Raw genomic sequence first — 16,550 nt, 5'->3', positions numbered from 1 at the left:
TTATTAAAGCATGCGGTCAGAGAGCCTGAAGTGGCCTCCATGGCCCACGTGTCCCCCCACGTGCCCCTCTCCAAGACCTCCCAGGAGGAAGGGCCCACCATTTCGGCCTCTCTGGAGGTCTCGTGGTGAAGGTGCTTCTCCTCCATTCAGGTGTTTGCAGACCCCGGCCCCTTCCCTCCCCCACTGTTCCTGACCCTTCACACACCTGAACAGACCAATCAGATTTTCCGAACACCCCCCTTCCCTTCCCCTCGGCCGGTCGTTTTACCCTGGCCTAAGCATGCTTGTTTAGGCTCATAAGCTCATAGGTCAAAGATCCGGTGGGGAAAGGGAACAAATGAAAGGGCTTGTAGACTAGTTTGGCCACTTGGAATGTACTGAGCTTTAGTCCTTTGTGGCCAGACGTCCATTTAGCCCAATTTGTATCAGAAAGAAATCCGTACCACTTCCCGAGGCAGCCTGGTCACGGTTAGCCAGTGTTTTACATGGGGGATCTGTCCCTTTGCAGCTTCTACCCATGAATCCAATAAGTAGATCAAACTATGATGCCTGGGGCCAAAGGAGCGAGAGGCTCCTGTGGAATGGCCGGGATCTGTGTCTGTCAGGCTTTTTCCTGGTCACTGTTTTGTCCAGTCCCGAATAAAGGCAGAGATGCCGTCTGCCTCCAATCTCAAGGGGACAAGTCGGGAGGGACAACAGTCACATATAGGGCGAGCGTCAGGACGGACAAAGACCGGGGCAGGCTAGAACACGAACAAAACCCACCCACATGACTTGGACTCAAGTAAATGTCCACAATTGGGCTTGGGTTGGCAGAGCAGTCTGTGGGGAGAAAGCTCAGCTGGAGGGTCGGTCAGCAAGCATCCGTTAAGCGCCTACTGTATGCTGGGCATTGTGCTAAGACTATGAAGAAAGACCTTAGGCTATGCCTAAGGTGGAGAAAACATGGAAATAAACACTGACTGAAAGGTTGTAGATGCAGTGAACTGGACATAATGTCAGAGAGGGCATCAGGATCAAGGGGGATGGAGAAAGGCTTCCAGCAGCAGCTGGGATCTTAGTTGGGAATTAAAGGAAGCCAGGGAACGTCCCAGGAAGTGAAGGTGAGGAGGGAGAGCATTCCAGGCCTGGCAAACAGCCACTGGAAACCCTGGAGTGGAAGGATAGAGCCAGAACAGGGGGTGGGGAGGAGGGGCCAGGCCCGGGATGGAGGATTATGTGGTGGGCAGTGAGGAGTGAGGAGGTTGGGTTTGCTCCTGGAGGCCAGGGAAAGCCAGCGGGGTTGAGTGAGTAGGAAGTGACATGGTTGGACCTGAGCTTTGGGCTGAAGGATGGGGTGCAGGGGGGGAGGCTTGGAGCAAGCTTACCCCCTGCTTGCAACAGTCCAGACATGAGGAGCCAGGGGCAGCGCCAGAGGAGGTAAGGGGGCTGATGTTGGGGAGATGATAGGGACAGGCCTTGGCACCCCAGTAGAAGGAGAGGAGAGAAGTTGAGGGGTCCAGGAGCAGTCCTGGCTTGAGGGGTTGGCGGTGGTGGGAGACAGGAGGGTTGGGGGAGGCGGCTGAATAAGCATTTACATGGTTCCCACTGTGTGCCAGTCACCGTACCAGGTGCTTTCCTTGGCTATTTCACACCGGATTTTCACGACAACGCTGGGAAGGAGACGCTCAGATGCTCCCTGTTACCGAGCCGAGCTGTTAACTGGCCCACTTTCTCGTGTCCCAGGCTGGCACATAGTAGGAGTTTAAGCTTCCTTCCCCCAAGGTCAGCAGACAACTGCGACCACAGTCTTGGATAGGTGCTGGAGAGGCGCTGATATTCCTCCCCGAGGAGTCGCTACTGTGTGGCGCGGGGGAGCACGGAACGAGTGTCCCAACTCCCTCCCCTCCTCCCGTGGGGAATCACTCCCGGGAAGGAGGAAACAGGTAACCAGGGTGGCCCGGGTCAGAGCGCGCTAAGCTCCCAGCCCGAAGCTGGGGGGGGGGGGGGGAGGTGGAAAGGAAAAGGAAAAAGTGGGGGACGATGGGAATGGGGTCCGGCAGCCGCCAGGAACACTCCCTAAGGGTGTGGGGAGCTCCCCGTCCTGGGAGGCTCGCAAGCGGAGGCTGCGGGGCTGACCACTTGTGGGCAAAGTCTCAGGGAGCTCGAGGCGTCTGGGGAGCTTTCCCGCTCCCACTGGGGACCCGGCAGCACTCGGCAGGGCCGCGAAACAGCTGGCTCTCGAGCGTGGATCTGTCTCCGCGAGCGAAGACGAGAATTCAGACGGCTGGCCCCTTTTACCCCGACAAGGCGGCCTTACCGAGCTCTGGCCGGCTCCCTGGGAGTCTGAGCGAGTTCAGACCCTAGGTGGACCTCAGTTTGGCTCGTGTAAATCGGGGTAGGGAGGCTTCGGGCAGGGAGATCGGTGATCTCTAAGTGATCTCTAAGCCCCTTCCAACTCCAAAGTTCCAGGTGTGTGGTCCAAGGACAGACTCCATCCCCGCCAGCCCGCGCCCCGCAGCCCCGCCCGCTTCGTCCTCCCCCGCCCCCCACCCCACCCCGGTCGGGTGCCAGCTCCTAGCGGGGCCCGAGCCCCGGCCAGCCCTTGTCTCCATTCCTCCCCAGGGCCCCCGCCATGAGCCTGCGACCAGAGGCCAACTGGACTGGCCGGCTGCCGCGCGAATTCGTGATCCTGGGCTTCTCGGGCTGGCCGCGGGGGCTGCGGGCCCTGCTCTTCGCGCTGGGGCTGCCCCTCTACGCCGCCACGCTGGCCGGCAACCTGCTGATCGTGGCTCTGGCGGCCGCCGACCGCGCGCTGCGCACGCCCATGTACTTCTTCCTGGGCTCGTTGTCCGCCGTGGAGGTGGCCTATACCCTGGTGCTGACTCCGCGCACGCTGGCCGGCTTCCTGCTGCCCCCCGGGGGCCACGCGGTGCCGGCCGCCGCCTGCGCGGCCCAGATGGGCCTTTTCGTGGCGCTGGGAGGTGCCGAGTGCCTGCTGCTGGCCGCCATGGCCCTGGACCGCTACCTGGCCATCTGCCGCCCGCTGCGCTACCCGCAGTTGGTGACGCCCGCCCTGTGCTGGCGCCTTCTGGCGGCCTGCTGTGCCGGCGGAGCCGCGCTGGCCCTGGCCCTGACCGTGGCCATCTTCCAGCTGCCCTTCTGCCGCGGCCACCTGGTCAACCACGTCTTCTGCGACCTGCCCGCGCTGCTGGAGCTGGCCTGCGGGGACAAGGCGCTGCAGGAGCGCGCGCTGCTGGCCGCCTGCCTCCTGCTGCTGGTGCTGCCCCTGGCCCTCATCCTGCTGTCCTACGCGCGCGTACTGGCCACCATCCTGGGCGCGGGGGCCGCGGCCGAGGGCCGCCGCAAGGCGCTGGGCACCGTGGCCTCGCACCTGACCGTGGCCGTGCTGCATTACGGCTGCGCCACGGCCATGTACGCGCGGCCGCTCGAGGGCCGCTCGCTGGAGCAGGATAAGCTGGTGTCCCTGGTTTACATCTACCTCACTCCCCTCCTCTACCCGGCCATCTACACTCTGCGCAACCGGGACATGCAGGGGGCTCTGCGCCGGGCGCTGGCCGCCTCACGCACGGTCGGCCTGAGCTGCCGGGGCTGAGGCGGGGCGGGGGACAGGGGAAAGGATCCCCCTGTCCTAAGGGGATGGAAGGCGCTGGCCGCCGGCTGGGAGGGAGGCCCGCCCAACAATGCAAGAGAAAGGCTCAGATCTCACGAACAGGCGGTCCACCATCGAGACACATTTATTACGCTTCTACTATGTGCCAGAAACCGTGTTAAGTGCTAGGAGTACAAAGAACGGGGAAAGTCAGTCCCTGCTTCCAAAGAGCTCCCCGCCAAAATGGAGAGCGGAGGCGCAGACGCGGAGGGAAGGAAAGAAACGAGCATTTATTAAGCACCTCCTCGGGGCCAGACGCCACGGATAACTAGTTGCAGCAATTGCGTCAAGGAACGCCCTGTCTAACGCGAGAGACTACAAAGGCAAACACTGTGGACAAGAGAGAGCGAATCCTGGGGATAGCGAAGATTCAGGGTGATCACACAGTGTGGCAGAGGAGGGGGAGAGCTTTCCGACGGAGGGAAAGGCCAGAGAACGTGTCTGAGTGCTCGTGTGACATGGGCTAGGAGGCCAAGTGTCGCTAGAGCACGGGGGACATTGGGAGCCTGGGACTTTGACAGCCGATTGAGGCTGTAAAAAGGTAGGGGAAAGAAGGCAGGCTAAGAAGGACTACTGAGGATTCTATGATCCTGGAGTGGTGGGAAAGGCCCTGGGGATTAGGAGGAAGGGAGGTGAAGTTAACTTTAAGAGCTGAATGAAGGGTGGACTGGAAGGGAGAGAGCTTACGGCCAGAAGCTCACCACCATGTAGTCCAGGGCTTGTATCTCCCTTTCTCCCCAGGAGCATGGACTGCAGCGGGAGAACATTGGGTTTCCGTAACTACCGGCTGGATGAGCTGCTCCTGAGACACCTACTTGGAGAGACTCAAGGCATCTCCTAGCCTGGCCTAATTCACATTTTAAATCTGTCAGTCAATTGTTCATTAAGCACCTATTATGTGCTAGGTCCTGTGTTAAACACGGGAATACAAATACTAAAATGAAAAAGTCTGCTTTTTCAGAACCTCTCAGTCTCATGGGAAAGAGCACACAAGAGGCAGCTGGAAGGGAAGGGAGGGAGAGGAAGAAGATACTCAGGTAGGGGAGTATAGTCTAAACAGGTGCAGCCAGGTGCAAAATGAGATGTGGGGATGGACAGACACTACGTTCATCACCTTTAGCAGATGGCTAACAAACTGGGTACACAACAGAGAAATTCCCCAAAGTTCTTAGCAGGGTAGAGTTTAGACTGGATGCAAACAGATCAAAACTGCACTCGCTTTTGAAATGATCTTAGAAGTACACTATGGGTGCTCTTACCCAGGAAGAGTGAAAATAGAAATAAAACGAGAACAATTTCACGAATAAATAGCGATGCAAAAATCTTAAATAAAATACTAGCTAGGGGACTATAGCAATATATACTGAGACTATACCAAGAATTCAGGCTTGCCTCAATAGAAAAAAATGGACATAATCATATGATTTTATCAATACAGAAAAGGCACTTGGCAAAATACAATTCCCATTTCTATTTTAAAAAATGTGAAAGAAAAGGTATGAATGGATTTTTCCTTAAAATGATAAAAAAGCATCTCCCTAAAGCCATCAGCAAGTATTATTTGTAATGGGAATAAGCTAGAAGACTTACCAATAATATTAGAAGTAAAACAAGGATGACTATTATTGCCAATATTACTCAATAGTATAATAGAAATGATAACAATAGCAGTAAGTGAAGAAAAAGAAACAGAAGGAATCAGATTGGGCAATGAGATAATACAACTATCTTCTTTTGCAGATGATATATGGCATACTTGGAAAACCCTAGAGATTCAACTTTTAAAATAGTAGAAATAACCAATAATTTTAGCAAACTAGTGGGATATAAAGTAATCCACCTAAAACATTAACATTTTTATATAACACTAACAATGCCCTGCAAGCAGAGATAGTAAGCCACATTTCATTTAAAATGACCACAGACAATATAAAACACTTAAAAGTATGTCTGCCAAGCCAAAACCAGGATCTAAATGAACATAATTATGAAATACTTTTTATATGAAGTCATATTTAAATAACTGGAGAAATAATAATTGTTCATGAGCAGAACCAAAATAATAAAATTGACAGCTCTACCTAATTTACTTCTCCAGTGCCATCTCAGTTAAGCTACTAAAAATTATTTTATTGAGCTATAAAAATAATAACATTCATTTGGAAGAACCAAAAATCAAGAATAACAAAGGAATTAATAAAAAATATAAATGAAGGAGGTTCAGCATTACCAGATCTTAAACTGTATTATAAGGCAGTTATTTTCAGAACTATCTGGTACTGGTTAAGAAGGATAATGGGTCAGAGGAATAGGATAGGTAGACAACACATAGTAGGAAATGATTATAGTAATCATATACTTGATAAATGTAAAGATTTAAGATTTGGGGATGATAATGTTAGGAAAACTAGAAAGCCATCTGACAGAAATTGGGTATAGACTAATATCTTATACCATTCACTAAGGGAATATTAAAATGGATGCATGACTTAGACATAAAAATAGCATAAGTAAATTTAGAGAAGCACATTACCTATCAGATTTATGGATAAGAAAACAACTGATCAATAAACATGAAATAGGGAGCATAGAAGGATATAAAGTGGATAATTTTGGTTACTTTAGATTAAAAAGGGGTTGCATAAATAAAAATCAACATAGCCAAAATTAGAAGGAAAGCAGAAACTTAGGGGAAGCTAATTATTTATAGACCAATTCTCTGATAAAGGCATATCTCAAACATATAAACTAGTCAAATTTATAAGAACATGAATCATTCCCTAGTGTATAAGTGGTCAAAGGATACAAACAGACAGTTTTGGGAAGAAAAAAATCAAAACTATATATGGCCATATTAAAAATACTCTAAATTAATGATTGGAGAAATGCAAATTAAAACAACTTCTCACACTTATCTGGATGGCTAACAAGATAGAAAGGGAAAATCCCAAATGTTGGAGGGGGATATGGAAACATGGGCATACTAATACATTGTTGGTGGAACTGTGAAATGATCCAACCATTTTAGAAAAAAACTGGAATTATGCCCAGGGGTTATCAAACTGTGTATACAAACTTTTTGATCCATTTCCCAAGGTGATGGGGGGTGGGGGTGGAGGATATAGTCTAGAACATATATGGCAGCTCTCTTTGTGGAGACAAAGAGTTGGAAACTGTGGGAATAGCCATCAGCTGGGGAGTACCGATGTGAGCTGTGATTAAAGACTGATGGAGTGCTACTGTCATGAGAAATGATGGTCGGTGATTTTAGACAAACATGGAAGGAGCCGCATGAAATTCCCAGAAGGCTGGTGACAGAGCAACGCTGTTTGAGGAGTAGCTAAAAACCCAATCAGATCTCAAATCTACTACAAGGGAGGAAGATGCCATCCACCCACAGAGAAAGAGCTGATCTGTGGGTGCATGTATTGCATAGTTTTACACACACACACACACACACACACACACACACACACACACAAAATCTCTCTCACACAAACACTAATCTTCTCAAAGGTGGGTTGGGAAGGAGGGAGACAACTCAGAACTCAAAATGTAACAAATAAATATTAAAAAACAAAAACCCAAGCTCAGTGTGGGGAACATGGTCTGGCAGGAGTTTGTCTCCAGAAAGCTCTGAAGGCAGGAGAAGTCCTGTGCTCCCGGGAGTGGAAGGAGATGAGATCCCTCCAGTCATCATCCTCAGACCTTATCCACGGGGGCCATATTTCAGAAGGAATACCAAGGAGGTAGAGAAAGACAGCCTGGAGGGACATCATCAGTGAAGCTAGTGGGCAGGCTCAGCCTGGGGACCAGAACTGGGGCTGGGGCAGGGGAGGGTCGAGGGAGCAGAGCCCGGAGCAGGGAGGGGAGGAAGCTTCATGTTAAGACCTTTTGAGCTGCCCCGGCATGAGATAGGCTGCGGGGGGAGGCCGTGGTTGTCCACGGGAGAGGTCCAGCAGAGATGAGAGCACCACCATGGGGCTCATAGCGGGAGACCCTTCTGGAGTCGGTTACACTGGATGGCCCCTGAGACTTCATTCATCATCCAGCCTGGAAGTATAGGACATCTCCTGGAGGACCTTTGGCTGGCAGGTACAGCAGGGGGCTGGATAGAGCCAGGCACATGTGAGGATAAATCAGACGCCTCCAGGCTGGGGGTCATCGGTGGCCCTCAGTTCCTTCACCTGTAAGAAGAGGGGGTTGTACTTCCTGGCCTGGGCAAGATCCAGCCTCTCTGAGCTCCTCCAGCTCTGGGGTTCCGGAATTCCACGGAAGCCCTATGAGCAACACACAGGGACGGTACCCCGAAATGTCAGTGGGGAAGGTCGGATGTGGGTCCAAACCCAGCTTTCTCGTGGATTTCTCTGATTCCTCTTCTTTAAATTGAGCTTGGCGACTGAAAGAGGCCTCGGGGCGCCCTCCCAGCTCACTCAGTCTCAACTGGAGTCCACAAAAACCACATTGTAATCCATGTTCCGAAAATCACCCTGTAACCCTCATCTTAACCCCAACCCTCAATGCCTATAAATTCTCACCCTGACCCTACCCCTCAATGCCTCCCTAACCTAACCCTAACCCTAACCCTACCCTAACCCTAAATGCGCCTCCCTAACCTAACCCTAACCCTAACCTAACCCTACCCCTCAATGCCTCCCTAACCTAACCCTAACCCTAACCCTAACCCTACCCCTACCCCTACCCCTACCCCTACCCCTAACCCTCAATGCCTCCCTAACCTAACCTAACCCTAACCCTAACCCTAACCTAACCCTAAATGCCTCCCTAACCTAACCTAACCTAACCCTAACCTACCCCTAACCCTAACCCTCAATGCCTCCCTAACCTAACCTACCCCTACCCCTACCCCTACCCCTACCCCTCAATGCCTCCCTAACCTAACCTAACCCTAACCCTAACCTAACCTAACCCTAACCCTAACCCTACCCCTACCCCTAACCCTAACCCTCAATGCCTCCCTAACCTAACCTAACCCTAACCCTAACCCTAACCTAACCCTAAATGCCTCCCTAACCTAACCTAACCCTAACCCTAACCCTAACCCTAACCCTAACCTACCCCTAACCCTAAATGCGCCTCCCTAACCTAACCCTAACCCTAACCTAACCCTACCCCTCAATGCCTCCCTAACCTACCCCTACCCCTACCCCTAACCCTACCCCTACCCCTACCCCTACCCCTACCCCTAACCCTCAATGCCTCCCTAACCTAACCTAACCCTAACCCTAACCCTAACCTAACCCTAAATGCCTCCCTAACCTAACCTAACCCTAACCCTAACCTAACCCTAACCCTCAATGCCTCCCTAACCTAACCCTACCCCTACCCCTACCCCTAACCCTACCCCTAACCCTCAATGCCTCCCTAACCTAACCTAACCCTAACCCTAACCTAACCCTAACCCTACCCCTACCCCTACCCCTACCCCTAACCCTAACCCTCAATGCCTCCCTAACCTAACCTAACCCTAACCCTAACCCTAACCTAACCCTAAATGCCTCCCTAACCTAACCTACCCCTAACCTAACCCTAACCCTAACCCTAACCTAACCTAACCCTAACCCTAACCCAACCCTACCCCTAACCCTAACCCAACCCTAAATGCCTCCCTAACCTAACCTAACCCTAACCCTACCCCTACCCCTAACCCTAACCCTGTAACCCTCACCCTCACCCTCACCCTAAATACCTCCCAACCTTAACCCCAACCCTCAATGCCTCCTGACTCTAACCCTGACCCTAAATATAACTAGCATCATCCATCATTCATCCAGCAGCCTGCTAGCGGCCCCTCCCCCGCTACAGCCTCTCCTTCAGCCCCGAGTCTGTCCTGGGGAAAGTTCCCAGCAAGAAAGGAAGTCACCTCTCCCTGGTGTGTCCCTCAACAGCCAGCAGCCTTCCTGCGCCCCAGGGACAACACTGGGCTGTCAGGGGCACTTAGACTGGGTCAGATGGGTCTCACAGCACCTGTTCACACACACACTCAGACCCATTCAAACTCAGATACAATCACACACACACACACACACCCTCTCACACTTTCACACTCACAGACACACATTCACACACTCACACTTTCACATACACATTTTTCTCACATTCACACACACATTCTTTCTCACACATTCCACCCTCACACACATTCACATTTTTACACACTCACACACACTTACACCCTCTCTCACACACATACACACACACTGACACTAACACACACATTCACATCCACTTTTTTTTTTTTTTGGATGCTTTAGATCAGTACTTTATTAAAAAATATACTTGAGAGCAGAGACAAGATGGCAGAGTAAAGACAGAAACTCACCCAACTTCTTCCCCAAACTGCTCCAAATTATTATTATTTTTTAAATTTATTTATTTATTTTTATTTTTTATTTAATACTTACTTTATATTGACAGAATCCATGCCAGGGTAATTTTTTTTTTACAACATTATCGCTTGCACTCGTTTCTGTTCCGATTTTTTTCCCCTCCCTCCCTCCACCCCCTCCCCCAGATGGCAAGCAGTCCTTTATATGTTGGATATGTTGCAGTATATCCTAGATACAATGTATCACATCCACTTTCTCACACACATTTTTCTCACATATTCACACACAAATACACACATTCTCTCTCACATACTTGTACTCACACTTACACCTCACATTTACACACACAAATACACTCATACACATACTTATACTCTCACCCTCACATACTCTCACACTTTCACACTTGCATTCACACTCCCACCCTCACAGACACATTTACACACACTCACACTTACATTCTTTCTCAGACATTCCACCCTCACACACTTTCACATTTTTACACACTCACATACATTACACTCACACTTTCTCACACACACATTTTTCTCACACATTCACACACAAATACACATATTCTCTCTCACATACTTACACTCACATTTACACACACAAGTACACTCATACACATACTTATACTCTCACACTTTCACACACTCCCACCCTCACAGACACATTTACACACACGCTCACACTTTCACTCTCACACACATTTACACCCTCTCTGGCATCCCCCCCACCCTCACACACACACACACACTCTTACACAAGACATATACACACTTTCTCACACACACCCTTTCACAAGCACATTCTTTCTCACACTCACCCACTCCTTCACACCCTTATGCAAACATTCACACTCACACACATCCTCACACACATTCACTCACACTCGTTCACGTGCGCACACACACACACACACACACACACACACACACACACACACTGCTCTCTGGTGTGCCTCCGGTGGGCTGAGGCCGGAGCTGTGCCCCAAGGCTTTCTTGCCCGGTGGTCAGAGCGTCCCCTGGTGGTGACATCTCTGCTGTTAGTTAAGGGCTGAGCGCCTCCTTAGGGTCTCCCCCCCTTTAGTCAGAGCTCTTCCCCTTCCTCAGGGCCTCCCCAAGTTTCAGGGGTGCTCTGACACACGTCACACACGTGGGGGGCTCCGCTGGGTCTCCTCTGAGCCACCATCTTGGATTTCCTCTCCAGGGGCGCGATATACTTCCTTCCCCGCCCCGCCCCCACCACGTCCTGTTCCCGTCCCTTGCCCGGCGGCTTCCCGAGGCCCCAGTGACTTGCGGCAGAGCCTGGAAATGAGAGTGAGAGGAGCCCAGGGAACGGAAGGGCAGCTTCGGGCGTCCCCACCAGGCACCAGCTTGGGAGGAGGGGGCTAGTCCTTCCCTTGGGGTCCTCAGGGCCTCCCAGAGAAGACCGAGTCTCACCCACTCGTTTTCCAGATGGGAAAGTGGAAGCCAAAGCTGGACTCGCCCCCACACCCACTGTTCCCCCATTTGGGGAAGTCGTTGCCCCAGTCTGAGCTGCCTCAGTTTCCTTCTATGTAAGTGGAAACACTGCGCCTGACAGCAGCAGGGGGCTTCCCCTTCCCTTTCTAGCTGGTTCTGATGACCTCCCAATGGGAGGGGGGAGGGGGGAGTCAAAGCTGTGACTGCCCGGAGCTGTCCAGCTTCAGGTCCTGGGGAGCTCAGCTCTGAGAGTCACCGCTGCGCTCCCAAATCACCAGGGGCTCCCCGGTGTCTCCAAGGGAACACAACCCCGAGTCCGGCAGCTCCGGGCTTTGGGACCCGGTCCTGCCTCCATGCTTTTGGCCGGGCTGTGCCCGGTGCCTCCTCCTGATCTTCCTGGCTGCCTCCTACAGGAAGCCTTAATGCCTTGCTTAATTGTTCCCTGCTCGCGCCGGCTCCAAGTACAGCTTTGGATGCGGCCCCCACTGGACAGAGCGCCCTGAGACCTTCTGCTTAGCACAGTGCTGGGCACACATTAGGTGCTTAATACATGTGGCGGAGAGGGGGACGGTTCTGTAGATATAAACTGAGGGCCGGCTGGGCTATGAGACCTCTCGGGTCGGGCCCGTGCTCCTGCTCCTCCTTTCCGCCATTTCCTCCATTTCTGCCAACCGGGACTTGGAAGGGAGGGCTAGCGGACGAATCCTGCGCATGCCTGCAGCGTCCCCTCCCGCCTCCCGTAGACCTGGGCGCGGACAGAACCGGAAGCGCAGTCGCCCTCTTTTCCGCTCTCTCTCGCGGGGCCGCTCTAGGCCCTGTGGAGGTCCAAGCTCTGTCCCCAGGATGCCCGCCCACCGGGAGCCTCTCTTTAGCCTCTGCTCCAATGGCCTCGGGGTGCAGTCTCTCTATTACCGGGGCGTAATCTGGCTTTGGTGCCTATGTTCCCGCCCACACTCCTCGCCGGGGATACCGGGCAAGGGTCTACTCGTTTCTATGACAACTGCGGGGGTGGGGGTGCAGGCAAAAGACAGTGCCAGTAATCTCCTGCGTCTGCGTAGTCATTCATCGAGCGCGCGAAGCCTCCTGGGATAGGTAGTCCGATGGAGGAACCCGAAGGACTCCTCTGCGCGTGCGTGTGGCCTTCTCTTTCCCCCCACTCCCCCCCCACCCCCGCCCCGCTCTGTGGTTTATGTGGTTGTGAACCCGACCTTCAAGCCTCAGAAGGCCTCGAAGAAGAGCTGACCTCCCACCCCCCGCTCGTTGTTACAAACCCTCCCGCTCCCCGCGAACATTCGTGTTCCCCGGGAAGAGCCAGGAAACCGCAGTGATGCAGCCGGGAATCCGTCAGTCAATCAACAAGCCTTTATTACAAACGCCTATCCCACCCCCCCCGAGCTTTGAGAGCTCCTTGGCTTGTGCGAAGGGAACCCGGGGCTTGGGGGGTCGGGGGCGTCCCTGACGTGCCCCCCTCTCGTGTCCTCAGGGCGCTCGCCGCGTGCCCCAAGGAGGGGAGGGGGCTCCCCACCTCCGCCCTGGAGAGCCCCGAGCCCTCGGGCGGTGAGCTCGGGGCCCCCGCGGATATGCGTCCTCAGCCCAGAGGATGGCCGGGGGAGCCAGCTCAGCGACCCCGCCCCCAGCCCCTACTTTGGGGCTCCCCTGACTCAGGGCCACTGTATGTCCCCTGCTCACTACTTGCAGGACTTGAGGCCTTTTCTGGGCCTCAGTTTACTTCTCTAGAAAATGGGGAAACTGTACCAGATCGTTCCAGGGGTGGAAGCCCAGACGTGGGGCCCACGGTGACCGTGCCAGCCAACCCTGCTCATCTCCTCGGGCTGCCTCAGTTTCCCCATCTATGAGCCTAGGGACAGGCTAGGGAGCCGGATCGGCTCTCAGCCCCCCAGGGGGTCACCATCAGCAGTCTCTCTGTCGCGGGACCGGGCAGGTGCAGCGCCTGCTTGAGACCCTCCAGGCGGAGGTCCAGACAAGTCCTCGGGGCCCTGGTCTCCCTCCGGGCCCTGGTCTTCCCCGAGGCCCTGGTCTCCCTCCAGGCCCTGGTCTCCCTCCGGGCCCTGGTCTCCCTCGGGGCCCTCATCTTCTCCCGGCTGGGTCCGCTCCGGGGGCGGGGCCGTCACCGGGGCCAGAAACCAGGAGGAGTTAGTGGGCGTCGGCGGCGGCAGGTGCGGGAGGATGACGGCGTGGGAGGTGGCGTGGGGGATGAGGAAGAAGATGTACACCCCGGAGACCACCAGCCCCGCCGTCACCAGCACGGCCAGCGTGACCGCCGCGTGGAAGGCCCACGTGGAGCGGTCCCAGCCCAGGGGCCGGGTCTGCGGCCGGCCCAGCCGCAGAGGCGGGGGCAGTGGCGGGCCCTCGCGGGCCTTGGCCGAGCTCGGGCCCGAGCCCGAGGAGGGCGGCCGCAGGTAAAGGAGGCCGCGGCGGCGGTCGAAGCGGACCGAGTCCGGGCCCAGCCCGGGGCTCTGGGCGTCGCGGGGCAGGAGCCTGGGCTCCGTGGGCAAGGCGGGGGGCCCGCGGCGGGGGGGCAGGCGGGTGGGCGCCCGGCACATGGGGCACGCCACGGCCTCCCCGCTGCCCACGGTGGCCAGCGACAGCCGCGCCAGGCACTCGAGGCAGAAGACGTGGCCGCAGGCCAGGCGCTTGGGCAGCTTGAAAACTCCGTCGAAGGGGGAGACGCAGATGAGGCAGTCCAAGGGGGAGGGCGGAGGCAGGATGGGGGACTCCGCCTCCGTGAGGCCCGGCCCAGGGCCCCCGTCCTCATCCTCTTCCTCTCCCTCCCCCCGGGGGGAGCGTGTGTTGGAACTGGGGGCTGGAGAGTTGGGGATGGACCAGGAACGGGTTGGGCCCCGGGGCCAGCGGAGGCAGGACAGAGGGCACGGCATCGGAAACCTGCGGGGGGAGATGGAGATGGATGAGCAAGGGGGTCCGTAACGGGGCAAGAGAGACTGATGAGAAAGGGGGACGTGGGGGAGACAGAGTGATGAGAAAGGGGGACATGGGGGAGACGGAGTGATGAGAAAGGGGGAGACAGAGGGATGAGAAAGGGGGCATGGGGGAGACAGAGTGATGAGAAAGGGGGACATGGGGGAGACGGAGTGATGAGAAAGGGGGAGACAGAGGGATGAGAAAGGGGGCATGGGGGAGACAGAGTGATGAGAAAGGGGGCATGGGGGAGACGGAGTGATGAGAAAGGGGGAGACAGAGGGATGAGAAAGGGGGATGTGGGGGAGACAGAGTGATGAGAAAGGGGGAGACAGAGGGATGAGAAAGGGGGCATGGGGGAGACAGAGTGATGAGAAAGGGGGACATGGGGGAGACGGAGTGATGAGAAAGGGGGAGACAGTGATGAGAAAGGGGGACATGGGGGAGACAGGAGTGATGAGAAAGGGGGAGACAGAGTGATGAGAAAGGGGGACATAGGGGAGACGGAGTGATGAGAAAGGGGGAGACAGTGATGAGAAAGGGGGAGACAGTAATGAGAAAGGGGGACATGGGGGAGACGGAGTGATGAGAAAGGGGGCATGGAGAGTCGGAGTGATGAGAAAGGGGCATGGGGGAGACGGAGTGATGAGAAAGGGGCATGGGGGAGACGGAGTGATGAGAAAGGGGGACATGGAGACAGAGTGATGAGAAAGGGGGACATGGGGGAGACAGAGTGATGAGAAAGGGGGACATGGGGGAGACGGAGTGATGAGAAAGGGGGACATGGGGGAGACGGAGTAATGAGAAAGGGGGACATGGGGGAGACAGTGATGGGAAAGGGGGAGATAGAGGGATGAGAAAGGGGGACATGGGGGAGACAGAGTAATGGGAAAGGGGGATGTGGGGGAGACAGAGTGATGAGAAAGGGGGAGACAGTGATGGGAAAGGGGGAGATAGAGGGATGAGAAAGGGGGACATGGAGACAGAGTCATGAAAAAAGGGGACATGGGAGAGACAGTGATGAGAAAGGGGGACAAGGGGGAGACAGAGTGATGAGAAAGGGGGCGTGGGGGAGATGGACACAGGGACAGAGACAGGGAGAGGTGCGAGAGCAAGGGGGCCCGAGGGAGAGACAGGGGCCACAGGGGGGGGTCAGACTGGGAGACGGCGGAGGGGACAGACAGGTTATCAGAAGCCGGGCGTGTGGAGTTAAGTGGGGCAGCCATGGGGAGCCCGAAAAGCCGAGTTCCAGTCTGGCTGAGCCCCGCTGAACCGCCCGAGCTGCCCCAGCAACAGCCCCTCCCTCCCGGGACTGTGGGGCCATCCAATGAGGATGCGCCCCCTCCCCGAGGTCCCGCTCTACGGGAGGGGGGCCGAGCCCGCGCTCAGATTGCTGAACCCAGGTGGGCTTCAGGAAAGGGGGGGGGGGAGCGGCTAAGCAGTGGAGGAGGGGAAGAGCTCGGTGGGGAGCCAGGAGGGAGAGCTCCTGGCGCCTGGACGCCCCGCAGGGCCGAGCCTCCCGGAGGAGACAAGAAGGGCTCGTACCCAAGGCTGAGCCGGGCCAGGAAGCCCCGGCCCATCTGAGGTCACGCTCCAGGCGGAGGGGGTCACCTACCTGTCCCCGGGGGAAGCGGCGGGCACTCTGGCCCGCGCCGAGCTGGCCGCCCGACTCCCCTCCTGCCCGGGCCGCCCCGGCCCGGCCCCATGCCCAGCCTGGCATTCCGGTCTCTCAGGGATCATCTTCAAGGGGGCGGGGCGGGGTGGGGTCCACTCATAACCCCGGCTTGGCTTCGCAGGCCAGACCGGGCCGGCCCGCCCCCGTGCTCCCGGCCGGACCGGTTGAGCCACCTCCCGACTAGTGGGGAGCGGGCGGGACCTCCCCCGGGACGGCCCCCCCCAGCCATTGCACCTGTGGGCGCCGCCCCACCCCTCAGCCCGCCCGGATGGCGGAGGCGGCCAGGAATGCCGGCCTGTCTTGGAGATACCACCGCCCCCGCCCCCCAGGCTCGGGAGCAGCGCGAGGGGGCGTGTCTGGGCCCAGCCCCCCAAATGCCTGTGACCTCCGCATTCAGAACCCCCAAGGGGAGGGAGCAACGCTAAGGGCTCACTCCCCCCCCCCAATCGGGAGAGGGCTGAGACCCCTCC

At 55.7% G+C, this 16,550-nt stretch overlaps 2 protein-coding genes across 2 annotated transcripts; one reads left to right on the top strand and one right to left on the bottom strand.

Moving 5' to 3' along the window:
* The first annotated feature begins 2,547 nt into the window (after window positions 1-2,547).
* LOC127556911 (olfactory receptor 10AC1-like) lies at window positions 2,548-3,595 on the top strand. The gene has a single exon (XM_051990427.1). The coding sequence runs from the start codon at window positions 2,615-2,617 to the stop codon at window positions 3,593-3,595; it is 981 nt and encodes a 326-aa protein (XP_051846387.1). The 5' UTR covers window positions 2,548-2,614.
* Window positions 3,596-12,808: 9,213 nt separating this feature from the next.
* RNF225 (ring finger protein 225) lies at window positions 12,809-16,483 on the bottom strand. Its single transcript, XM_051990423.1, has 2 exons — window positions 16,021-16,483; window positions 12,809-14,372 (listed from the first exon to the last, which is right to left on the bottom strand). The coding sequence occupies exons 1-2, from the start codon at window positions 16,143-16,145 to the stop codon at window positions 13,358-13,360; spliced, it is 1,140 nt and encodes a 379-aa protein (XP_051846383.1). The 5' UTR covers window positions 16,146-16,483; the 3' UTR covers window positions 12,809-13,357.
* Window positions 16,484-16,550: the final 67 nt, after the last annotated feature.

This window comes from Antechinus flavipes, chromosome 3 (assembly GCF_016432865.1).
Source record: "Antechinus flavipes isolate AdamAnt ecotype Samford, QLD, Australia chromosome 3, AdamAnt_v2, whole genome shotgun sequence".
Taxonomy (NCBI): domain Eukaryota; kingdom Metazoa; phylum Chordata; class Mammalia; order Dasyuromorphia; family Dasyuridae; genus Antechinus; species Antechinus flavipes.
The sequence above is the reverse complement of the archived record's forward strand: the minus strand, read 5'-3'. Positions and strand labels throughout refer to the sequence as shown.

Bases quoted from the DNA above. Each gene is read 5' to 3' on its own strand.
- LOC127556911 (XM_051990427.1), top strand. From the start codon at position 2,615: ATGAGCCTGCGACCAGAGGCCAACTGGACTGGCCGGCTGCCGCGCGAA.
- RNF225 (XM_051990423.1), bottom strand. From the start codon at position 16,145: ATGATCCCTGAGAGACCGGAATGCCAGGCTGGGCATGGGGCCGGGCCG. The intron at 14,373-16,020 runs GTAGGTGACCCC...CTCCCCCCGCAG, and splicing joins GCCGCTTCCCCCGGGGACAG to GTTTCCGATGCCGTGCCCTC.